Source organism: Hoplias malabaricus, chromosome 3, assembly GCF_029633855.1.
Source record: "Hoplias malabaricus isolate fHopMal1 chromosome 3, fHopMal1.hap1, whole genome shotgun sequence".
In the NCBI taxonomy this organism is placed as follows: Eukaryota; Metazoa; Chordata; class Actinopteri; order Characiformes; family Erythrinidae; genus Hoplias; species Hoplias malabaricus.
Genome location: NC_089802.1, coordinates 54,208,094 through 54,220,766, shown reverse-complemented (window position 1 = coordinate 54,220,766; position 12,673 = coordinate 54,208,094). Strand labels below are relative to the sequence as shown.

General features: G+C 39.9%; 1 protein-coding gene across 1 annotated transcript in view; it reads right to left on the bottom strand.

The window, feature by feature from the left end:
* Positions 1-627: 627 nt before the first annotated feature.
* opa1 (OPA1 mitochondrial dynamin like GTPase) overlaps positions 628-12,673 on the bottom strand; it is a 35,252-nt gene continuing 23,206 nt past the window's right edge. The window contains exons 30-31 of the mRNA XM_066664918.1: positions 2,524-2,596; positions 628-2,407 (exon numbers count right to left, since the gene is read on the bottom strand). Coding sequence (XP_066521015.1) covers positions 2,532-2,596 — 65 coding nt within the window. The 3' untranslated portion in view covers positions 628-2,407; positions 2,524-2,531. The remainder of the gene's footprint in view (positions 2,408-2,523; positions 2,597-12,673) is intronic.

Sequence of the window (12,673 nt, the reverse complement as noted above, 5' to 3'; positions counted from 1 at the left end):
TAAAGAGGTTTAAAAATTTCAGCAGAACTGCTGTGTCTGATCCACTTTTACCAGCACAACACACACTAATACAGCATGACCACATCTGTGTCACTGCAGCACCGAGAGCTCACCAGCCAAATAATATCAGCTCTGTGGTGCTCTCGTGGGTTGCTGATACTCTGTAGTATTTTTACCTTAAAATTACAGCTTATTACAAAGAACTGAGCCTCTCATAAATACCCCAGGTTTAATTACAGCAGAATCTGCACTATGTCATTTTGGAAGAAGATAGAATATCACATGCCTCCTTCCTCTAGATTTCAGGACAGTGTTGTAAAAATTAATTACACTCCACAACTGCAGGGGGAGCCCAGGAGCAAAAATACAGAATTTTACTTGGTGTTCAGTTAAAACAGGGGGTCACCAATCTTATCCACAACGGGCCGGTGTGGCTGCAGCTTTCATTTCAACCCAACAGCAGCACTCTATAACTATAACTATCATCAGACTTGTAGAATCAGGTGTGCTCTGCTTAACTGGAATAAAAACCTACAGCCACACTGGCCCTTTGTGGATAAGATTGGTGACCCATGCTTTAAAACAAAGCAGAAAGAAGTAGGCTATGCCTCGGTTCATATGCACTCCCACTTTAGATGACAAAGCCTTATCTTTACAATGAAGCTTTATTTGAACAGTGCAAAACTTTCTCACCCTGACTGTGTCTGTGGTAAAATTTACAGTCTTAAACTGTACAAAGTAAAATAGGTAGTTACATATGTATGCGCACTGAAGCACTCAGCTTGTTTAACACCCACAGTAGTCTTCATTTTAAAGAGGTAGACTTTTCCCCTTGTTAATTTATCAGCTACAACTGAAACAATAGATTAATATCCATTTTATTTCACCTTCTTTAACACCAGTTTAATAAATAAACCGCATTTGATGGCATACAACATGCAAACGTTACAATCTACAACAAAGAAGAAAATGTTTCAACCTATTTAAATGGATATATTACTCTTATAAGCTTCACACTCAGATTTACCCCCTATGTCCTGATGACAGATCCATGATTTCAGCTATGTTAACATGTACACAATGTATATTCACCCATTTATACAGATGAGCTCTCCGGAACAATGCCTTTCATCAGTGGATCTTTACAAAATCCAAGTAAACAGCACGAATGTCAAAGATTAAAAAAATGTGCAGTATTGGGGTATATTAATGAGAATGGGAAGTAATAAAGAAGGCAGTAAAGACAAAACAGTGTGGAACAGACTTTGCAAGCCCCTTAATTTTAGAGAGATGGTACAAAGCAAAGGAGAGAGGAAGAGAGGAAAGGAGAGAATATTCTGAAAAAAAAAACAAAAAAAAACCAAGCAGCCAGGCAGCAAATAAATTACACCATATCTACAACCAAAATGAAACATATATTCTTTCCTTTGATGGAGCACGTTAGATTCAGAGTGTCCTCAAGACGAGGGCTCCACAGGCAAAACTGTGAAAATTAGAACCAACAATAAAATAACATATAAATCATTAAGTGCTTTGTTTAGTTTTGTAGCACATGGGCTAAATACTGAGATCTTCATTGAGAACCACTTACATGAAAGCTTTTTATATTTCTAGATTCAAGTAAGAGCATGAACTTGGATATGCTGTCCATAAGATCATGAAGGTGTCTCATTTGGCTGCAATGCCATGTGTATATAAGGTCACAAATATGAATGTATGAATGTGAGGCTCTTTAGCCACAGAGAAGCTGCTGGCTAAAAGGAACAAAAGCCACAGCAGTGAAAGATAAAAGACATTTGGGATGCTCCAGCAGCCAAATCAACACCAGATGAGCTTTACCATGTGTCTTCTCCAAAAACACCACTGCAATTAATAAGGAAGTCTAAGGAGAAGAAAAAAAAAACCTGTACAAAATCTTCATTTAATGGAAATGAAGGAGGAGAAGACGCAAAAAGCCTTTGAGAGCATGTCTTTCTTTCTCTCTCTCTCTCTCACACACACTCTCTCCCCCACAACGCACCTCAGTTGTGCACGAAGAACAGTTCTGGTGAACACATTGGCTTTTATGTGCTACAGGAGAAAAGAATAAAGCATGAGACTGTGACAGGCACCACTTTCTCCTTGTGCAAGCACTCCTTTCCAGCAGTGATCAAATGTTCAACAAACTTAAAGGGGCTCCTACGCACTTGACTTGTTTTCACAGGGGCGGCTTTTAAGGAGGGAGACAGAGTTCTGCTAGGGCTTAAGTGTTTGTGTGTGCGTGACGTACGATGGAGAGCTAAAGCAGTGGAGGTTAAAAACAGGTGGAAAGCAGGGAGACCAATCATTTGCACAAGAAAAAGAGCAAAACTGCATCTTTTGTGAACAGTGCATTTCTTGGATGAGGACAGGATGGAATTCAAAGTATCTGAAACAAGAAGAAAAAATGTATTAATTGTATTATTCTTTTATTTAATTAAATATTCATGTGATCGTTTAATGCAGGCCTCAGACTGAGAAGTACAATGAAAAAGATGGCAGTACCCATGGCACTACTTCTCCTTGTGTAGAGCTTCTATGAAGGCTTCAAGTTTCTCCTGGATTTCTCGTACTTTTTCTGCACAAAGATAAGACCAAAACATACACATTAAATGGCAGCATATCACCTTGTCTGCTCCTTTAAAAGAAAAGTGAACTATTCCAACGATGTATACATATATTACTAAAAAAGTACTCCAGATATTTACGTGAACATCCACAAATATATTTAGTTTACATTTTACAAGTGCCAGTTATATTTAGTACACCTTGTACAAATCCTGGCAATGGTCTGTTAGTAAAATAGGTATAAAATCACATCAATACCAGCTTGACTGTGCAGCCTATTGAGACCTTAGACCTATTGAGTTCTTAGTGCCATGAGGCCCAAGTTAAGAATACATCTCAGCACGTTTGGGAGTAATAGACTGCTCAGGAGCCACTGAGGTTTGGTGGTCATCCGCTCAGTTACACAAACAGCATATGGCAGCTACTGACAATTTAGAAGTAGAGCTGATGAAGACGTGGTGTTCCATTGCAGTATTTCAGCTCCACACACACCACTTCAAAGGCTGTGCCCTAGAGGCTTAGGCTGGCATTCAGACAGCCACACAAGAAACGGCAGTGTGAGAATAAGACTCTTCAGCACAGCGAGATTGAATGATGTACTGTAATCTATAAAAGTACGGACATGATCGGGGCTTCAGATGCCTGCTACAGTTTTTAGCCATGAACTTTTGTCCATTCTTACCTTGTAGAACTAGTGCAAAACTAAAGAAGCAAAATAAAGGCACCTAGCTTGGCGTACGCTATTTGCCAGTATTCGGGTATCAACTACATATCCGATGGTAAACTGTTCTTTGGTATGAGAAAAGTACTATAGCTATGAACCATACCATGATTATAATTAATATTTGTGGTGGAGGGAAATTTTCTGTGTGTGAGACTAGTTTTTTTACTGGAATTCTATGACACAATTAAAAAAAATTATTGACATGTGAAAACTAAATTATATAAAGAAAAAATATTAAATTACTAATACCCAAAATCTATAAGGTTTTTCTTAGCTTGAGCCCTTAAACTATTTGTGATTGTGGAGGGTGAAGCCTATCTGCTCGTTCACTGTGTTGCTATAATTCAGCAGCAATAACCTTTGTTCAATACAGTTTTCAAATGGTTTTCCATTTTGCTATTACTTACATTAGTTTGTATCTTATTGATTTATCCACAGGATCTCCCCCGATCACTGCCCAGTACTGCTTTAAAGGCCTGTTTTAAAGTTATATACACTTGTGGTACAATCTGTGATTTCAGCAATTTTTTGTTTAAAAGTGTGATTTCTCACTGGAGACTTGTGTATAAATAAACAAGCATCAAATGAACAAAAGCAATAGCACAAAAAGACAGGAATGTGTTCATTTTATGGAAATAGCATTGTTTATGTTCAATTCAATAAAGCCATGTGTCCAAACAACAAAAAAATTTAAATATATTGAGGCCAATGTTTGGCCAAACAAGTAGCTATGACAAAAAATTCACAGCTTATAAAATAAAAAAAATATATAAATATACCTTTAGGATTGAACTTGAGCTAAAATTGATGAAGCTTGAATAACCACACAAAATAATAAGAGTAATTGCTTTAATTTGACAGTCATAAATCACTGTACAAAACCATTAGGACGGTTAAACACATTTTTGAAATTTTGATGCAAAGGTTTGTCCAATCAATATTAAAGTGTGAGTGAACCTATGTGGACCTGCTCCATTGTCCTAGATAATTAAACCACAGTAGATTCAATGAATTTCAACATGGACCCTGTGCTCCAAGCCTGTGCCTGTAACTGAATACTGTCATGCGAGGCTCGTGCGGCCGTTTTATGAGTGTAATGGCACGGGAGTTCCCCTTTCTGTGCAGAGGTGAGGGATGAAAGGAATAAGTTAGCCTTTGTAGACTCTCTGACACCTCTGTGGTCTGAAATATAACACTCTGACCCCTAACTCACTCACTCTCTCTCACACACGTGTGCAGTGCCTCACAAACAATTTCAACCCCTGAAACATGACCATGTGGCGCCTTCCCCGCACACTTACACATACACATTTCTGGCAGGTAGCAGCGATGGTCCAGTCTTTGATACCCTGTTAGAGCATGAGCATATAAAAGACTGAGATGATGGAGATTAGGGTGCGTAATGGGGTATTTAGAGCTCAGAGAGGGTGCACTGACACCGCAGGTGTGGGACTGAAACTCAAGCTAGACAGAGTTAATACGGGAGGTTGGCAGGTTAACACCATCTAAACATGTGGAAACCTGGCTGTTTAAGTGTCGTTACAAACAAATAAACTGGACCTTGTTCCACACGGTCTGCCTAATTCTTCTGGAGTACTTCAGGGGTAAAACACAACACCATTTAGAACAAAAAAAAAAATTCAACAGGACTCATCAAACAGTGAGAAAAAACTGGTCAGTGCAAGCTGTTCAACAATTCCCAAAAATGACAAACACAACCCAAAAGTGACAGGCCTGACCAGAAGAGACAAAACAGGCCGGATTCTTCCCAATATGCTTACAATACACAAACCAACAACACATTTGTGGACTTGCGGCCATTCCAATTTTAAACAATAAAGCACAGCGAAGGATGTCAGGCACATTTGTGTGCACATTGGCTTATCATGTCTGAAAAGACTGTGAGAAACAGACATTTATTTCTTTCCACCATCTGTTTGTTCCACATGGAAGAATGTAGTACGACTGCGAAGAAAAGGCCAAAATAAGGCTTTTCTTTTCACCGCAACGGAAATGTGACATGGGGGAAAGAGGCGAAGGCTCTCGCTCCTTACCATGCTCCTGCGCATCCCAGAAGCTGGATCTAAACTCCATTTAGGTGCCTGTTTACCTAAGAGATGAGCTTCTGGACACATCCATTCATGAGTCCCAGCTCTTTATCTGGTCATGAATATTCCCATAATCCTTTGGCCCCTATCCCAGAAGCACCCTCCCTTCCTTTTTTCCAGAAGGGGGAAGTGGGGGATGGCTTTCACTCTTTCAGGGGTTCCTCCTCAATCCCTTCTTTCAAAGGGGCTCTTGCTTGATCTCCACATGAAATGATATCTCTTTCACTCCCACTCTTACTGAGCTTTAAGCCTCCTGTGCCGGGCACGGCAGAAGGCTGGAGAAAGCCTTTAATTGACCTGTAATTAGACTGTGAAACAGTGTGGCCAAGGAGAAAAGGAGAAAGAGAGAAAGAAGTGATAGTCAAGGCACGGGATACTACCTTAGAGCTGGGGGGGGGGAAGGGAACAGAAAGCTGAAGGAAACTCAATCCTGCTCCCATAATAGGTTTCCCTCAATATTTGCCATCAAGGTGGGCAGTCAATGGGGACCATCAAACGTGAAGAAATTAAAATGTGGCAACAGCTTTTTCAATAGCTCATGTTTTGCTGTGGTCCACTCCCAAGAAAAGTGTGAGAAGGGTTTCAAAGTCTAGCTGTGTGGGACCTTGGAAACCACGGAGGTTTGACAAGAGAAGTCTTTGAAAACGGAGACTGGCTGTCTCTGCGAGATAGACCCCCTAATGCAACAAGCAGAAAAGGCCACTGGTGCCACATGATTTGTCTTAAAATCCATACAATAACATCAACTATAAGACAGCAGGAGGAGGACATGGAGGTGGCACATAAAACAGCATGTCAGCAGCACAACACCCCAGCAGTGGCAGCACTACAAATCAACACTCAGATCTTTAAAACAGATGGTTATGGGGAACAGAGGAGCTATAGGCCTGCTTGTTTGTAGAAAGGCAGGAGTTCAACAGAGGAGGAAATAGCACTGTAGTACATGCTAAGCATAAGGTTAATAATTAATATTTCATATATATTTAAGTTTTTTTCAAGCTTTTACAAACCACATAAATCTAGTATGTTGTTGAATTGCTTTCACTTTATTAAAAATTTAAAATAGCCTAATTTTTAAGTGAAACTAACAGAATCGTTCACTCAATACTACACGAATGTGATGAAATGTCACTGCTTAGTTACTGCTACTGTGCATAGTCCGTATTGTACATCTCATTGATGTAGAAAGAATAACAAATGATACCATTAGAACATAACTACAAAATGCACATTACAATGAATTAATGATTTCATTTGAATAATACTAATGTATTAAGTAATGTCTCAAAGGGGTTAAATATGAGTATGTCCACCACAAAAAAAATCTATTTTAACAATGTTCTTCAACTGAGTACCAGCAGTATAAAACCATAAGCTTGGAAGGGTATCTGCAAAGAAACTGCACTACACTCTGCTAATACTCCCCTTAGTTCTTGTGATGGAGACAGCCATGAGACCTCATGAGAAACCTGCAAGCCAGCCTCATGCCAGCACAGGTGTACACAGACCACCTCTCTGCTGAACTCCTCACCTAACCCCCACTGCTGGCCTTCAATAAGTATTTAATTACAGACTAGAAACGAGTGCCAGGCTAGGGGCAAGTGAGGGCCTGGAATAGACAAGAAGCAGCCTGGAGGGCAATAGAGGGCTGTCTGCCCATGTGTTTCACGAGACAGAGAATGTTGTAGAAAAGGGAGTGTGCATGTGTAAGGCATGATGTGTGTGCTAGAGGGAGTCTTCTAATAACCACATGTCAGTCAAAGCCCCACCTCTGACCCTGAATGGCCATCCCACACAACCCCACACACACAGACGCGCGCACACAGGTGGCCAAACACCCAACACCGAGCCTTTCCAACTCCAGCATCTCAAACTCTCCCACAAACAGTGTCAGCCCCAGCTGGCGCCCATCGATTTGTCAATATACAGCAGCTACTGCCCAAACAGTAAACAGCGCCAAATTCCTTCATGACTCAACAAGAGTCAGAATGCCATGTCAAGCCTTCCAAGGATTAGCCTGAGCTCAATTGGAAACATGATACCCTGCCTGGTAGAAGGATCCTCTGACTGGTTAATGTGTGAGGAGAACAAAAAAAAAAAGGAAAAAAAAAAATGTATCGATTTCTGATACTAAAAAAAGGAAAATGCTAGAAAGAATAAAAATCACATATTTGTCCCATATCTCCTATATTCACACTGAAATAATATGTGAGCTTAAAAAAGCCCATTGTGTTTGGGCTTGTATGACTTGGGGGCCAAGGGCAAACCTATGAACTGCTGACCTTTTGGATTTTTAGTTGGGAAATATATTCACTCATGTTAAGAAGCTTTTGAATGATGTCTGAGCTTAACTAAACAGACTCTGTAGATCTCTTCTTTAAACTGCCCAACCAAGACATGATATAGGAGCAGCTGTAATCCTGAGTGTGTCAGAAAAAGAGGGATTGAAACAACTGCTCTGCTTTAACCCTGGGAGAAATGAAATGTATGGTTTTCCTATTACCTCATAGCATTCTATCTGACATATAGATAATATGGTGTGCAGAAGTCACTGTGAGAACAGCTCTCTGGGAGTCTGACAAGTGGTTCTGGACAGACAGGCCCCAAAGGCCTCGGCAGTGATGGGAGCACAGAGAGGGCCAAAAGACCAGTTAGTGTTTCTTTCCCTGAACATGTGAGCACAGGTTTCTCAGCAGGCCCTAGCAACAATGAAATACAGAGAGAGAGGAGGGGGGGAGAGAGAGAGAGAGAGAGAGAGATGTTTTCTTTACAGGCTGGATGAACATTTTGAGATTTGTATGCATGGAGGAAACAGGGTGATGAAGATGATGAGAATGATGAGGATGTGTTAGAGAGTGGGCGGCTCAATCTCTTTCCCTCCAGACTGGGACAGTGAAGCTGGGTCTGTAGCCTGCAGGGGGAGGGGGCTTTTTCTCCAGCTGTTGTGAAGACGGAAGTGTCTTTTTTTCAGGCTGATGGAGTGAAGCATAACCATTTCTGTGTGAGTGAAAGGGCAGGTCCGACACATGCTTTTCCCATCAGGGCCAGTGGGAGCCTAGCTAACAGTGGGAGTGTGAGAGTGGGCGAGGAAGAGAGCAGGGAGGAAATGGCCAAAATCTGACCACAGATAAAAGGCAGATTTAGGTAGATCCACATTAAATACTGCCTGACATCTCAGAGTGTGCCATCTCATCTGCAGGCCCTTGTGAATGAGGAGATCATCCCCTCCAGATACAGTTTTGTCATGAATTAGATGTATGTGTATTTACAGTTAGCTGTATGTGTATTTATTTCATATGAATACACAGTTTCAGTCTCCATTCATGAAACACAGGGCACATCAAACAAGATAGGAAAAGGGACTTTAAGAGGCTGTTTCAGCTAACAGATGCCTGCAATATTAATATTGAATTGGGCAGTTCTCCTCTGGTCTGAGTATATAAAACATGATGATTAGTTTAGGAATAATCTTTGTTCTGTTAGTTTAACCATATGGAACGCAGTGGAGTTTGTTACACTCTGAGACAGGGTGACGTGGACGCCTGGCATAAATGCATAATTCATTCAACTAACCAGACCCTAAATGTAACCCTAATATTTTATATTGTTTAGCTGTTCTAACTAAAGGCCTGAAGAAATTCATTGTAACCTTGCAATTTTTGCAGAATAAAAACAAACAAATAACTATATTCTAACTAATACAGGACTTGAATTTTACATTGAATAATACAAATTAGGCAGTCTAGATCTGGGTCTTCATTATTTTAATAGAAACTTGGGTGCTTTCTGCATTCTGGCCTGGCTGTTTCTGAAAGTGACCTACAGGCACACAGAGATGATCACAGACCTGAGAAAAAAAACCTAATTTTATAGATCAGTAGCCTTATAAATGGTGGTCAATCCTAATTCTCTGGCAGATCTACATTTACATATCAGGGCCCCCTTGGCATCTCCCAAAGGTTTCTCCTTGATAAATACAAAATCATTCCTTTAGCTATGCACCAATAACCTGAACTGCACTAAAATGTGTCTACTTTGACAGCTTCACATCCTGTCGATAAGACACACATGGTCAACAGTATTCGACTTGGTGATTCAATGTACTGCCCTCATAGCCATGGCTCAGATAAGCCGTTCAGAGCAGAAGCATACAGTTGGGTCACAGGGCAGCAGCTGATTAGATAGAGGTAAAAGAAGAGAGTGCGAAGGCTGTGAAGGGGTGTGTAGAGCAAATGCATGAAAGAGGGAGCTTCTGTACAGACCTAACGCCTAGCGCAAACAGAATTAAACCCTGAGTACACACACCGCTCAGGGGCACATACAGTATATCACTGGTATAAAACCAGGAAGTGAAGGAGACACACAAAGCAAAGAAAGTAATCTTTCCTCTGTCACCTTTTCAGGAAGCATGAAGAATAGATGAAAAGCCGAAAGGGGGGATATGAGACTTAGGAAAAGAGCAGGTCCAGACAGCACCTTGTCAGCCCGAGGAGGGAAACTACAGCATAACCATTATAGGTCCCACGCTGGAAATATAGCATTCAATATTTCTTACTTGTGGCTTACTGAACCAAGCGGAGAAATCCTGTCAAAAGCACAGACTATGAACTTTTAATTAAACTAGTAGTTGTCTATGAAAAGAAAAGGATTCTGTAGCAGTGTGGTAGGACTCTGATTAGGACCGCATAATGACATAAAGATAATTGACCAAACTTGTGCCAAATATTGTATTTGCAATAATTGCTCTAAAATCCTTTACTGATTAACTTTAGGCTTAACATGTCAGTGGCTTAAAAACACAGAGCTTCGGAACGGGAATAATAACCTATACAAATACTTGAGTATTTTAATTATTTGGGGCAACACTAAGAAAGAATGATGTAATGTATGACAAACAACACTAATAACTGCAGTTATTAGAGGCTAATCTCCAAAAGAAAAAGAAAACTTCCATAGTTTATATGTGTTTTCACTAATAACGAATCTGAAACTTGTGAGATATGAAAAATATTCCATACTCCATGTTTCCAATTATGTTCTTCTTTTTAAAAAACAACACAAAAAATGTGACTATATCTCTGTTAATGTGAGTTACTGCTAAGGCATATTCCTATCATATGACTATCATCTTACTTGGTAATTCTCTAGAATCAGAATCAAATTTTGGACCTAATAAGCAGGAATAATTTTTTTTACTTGACCAACATCATCAAACAAAACAGTCAGCACAGACCAATTAGAACAAACACTGTAAAAAGCATACAGAGCATTATGGAAGTGTGTTTCACATGTGGGAATTTACATGTCAATCCCAACTCATTAAGGGTTAAACAAAAAGTACTTGACCAAGATTTATGACTCTTAGGTACCTGGAAAAAGGGTAATTAGCCCAATGTTTTGGTTTACACAGCAATTTCCAACATTTAAAAAATGAACGAGGGGGAAACAGCAAAAAAAGCAGCCAAATTCTTGACCGTCACTAGACTCAGTGTGAGTTAAAAACTGCAATAAAGGAGAGTGTGTAGGCAGTGGGCTTCTATAATTGAATCGAGTCTATTAGGTGAATTAAAGGAGCTTTCATAAAGCCCGCTCCTCCTGATGGGCCTGCAGTTGCATATTAGCAGCACGGGCAGCACTCCAACGGCACAGTGCCATGCAGCTGCTCTGGCGCACGCCTATCCCCCTCTGCTTCACACACTCTCTCACACACACTTTCTCACACACTGCCTGTCACCCCACCCACAGACAGCCTGCAACAGTGACAAGCCTGAACTCAGCCTGCATGCTCAGCTACAACCACAAATTCACACACACTTACAGAGTTTTACCTGCAAAATCAGGTCTGGGTTCATACATAGCTTCACTATGCACTACGTACAGGTTTTGTTAATTATCTAAGCAAAAATAAGCCTGTATCCAAAATACTTTTGCACATTTAAATATAAAACTTGTCTTAATGTGCTGCATTTAACATAACTTGGGGAATATAAATAAACAGAAAATATGCACTATAATAGCACTTAATATTTCATGTTTTATGTGTAAACACACATTTAGGTGCTAACATGGCAAGGGAATAGCTGTGTGGGGGAAAAAAAAAGATGTTTAATTACATTTACTTCTGCATGCTTTTATTTACATATTTGCTTAAGGCATTATTCTGCTTGCTAGGATTAATACTTCAAACAAACTAAATACATTCTATGACTTATTAACATTGCTGCAATCTTTATAAGAACACATTAGTATATTTATTTCTCTTATTTCATCCTCCAGTAAAAGTGAAGTTATTAAAATTGAGATTTTGAAACTAGAAAGCATCAATTACACAGCTATTTCAGTTTTGGAAATGCACTGTTCCAGATATAGTCTCTAACAGAAGAATTCAATCATCTATTATTTCCTATGTCATAAACCCAAGAAACTGATCTCATCGACATGCAGGGAGGGGCTTTCAATCTGCAGGCAAGCTACAGAGCGTTAAGTGCAGACATAGGGGACTCATGGCATAGTCACAGATATGAATGTATTGAATGAAAGAGCGGAGTTATATCTATGCCAATTTTAAAGCATTAGGGGATTTCCTTTTTTTAATGGAAATAACTTCCAGATATGGACAGATATGGGTTTTTAATGGTTTAACTAATGGCCAGATGGAGACTGTAATTTGTGCTACAACAGTTGCCTGCGTTTTGTTTCCTAACAACAGCACTATACAATTTACCTATATTACAACTTATTATAATAGAAATATAAGGACCTAAAAAGTTATAATAATTCAATCCCCTTAATTTCACTACATATAAAATTATTTACAATATTTAGGTTTTATAAAAAATAAAAACTACATGTTATATTATTATTATTATTATGGTACTGACAATGCAGTTTAGAGTGATATTTTTTCTATGTCTATGAAGTCAGGGTATTTCTGAGCTGAAAATGTATGAGAATCTGACATACACAAGCACACCCACACAATCCCCTGGTGTGAAAGTACAGCAGCTCTCTACCTGCCTGCGAGTAAGGGCAAATCGCTCTTAACACCAGACTGAGCCGCAGGGGTGAATTTTTCTCTTTGTTATGGGAAGTGCCCCATCCTCCCCCTCTGCTCCTCTTCAAACAAGCAGACAGGTGAGAGTGGGGTCACCAAGACACACACACAGCTCCCTGCACCTGTGGAAAGGGCAGCCTTCATGACCCACTTTGTTTGTGCGTGTGTGTGTGTGTGTGTGTGTGTTGGGCTTGACCCCTA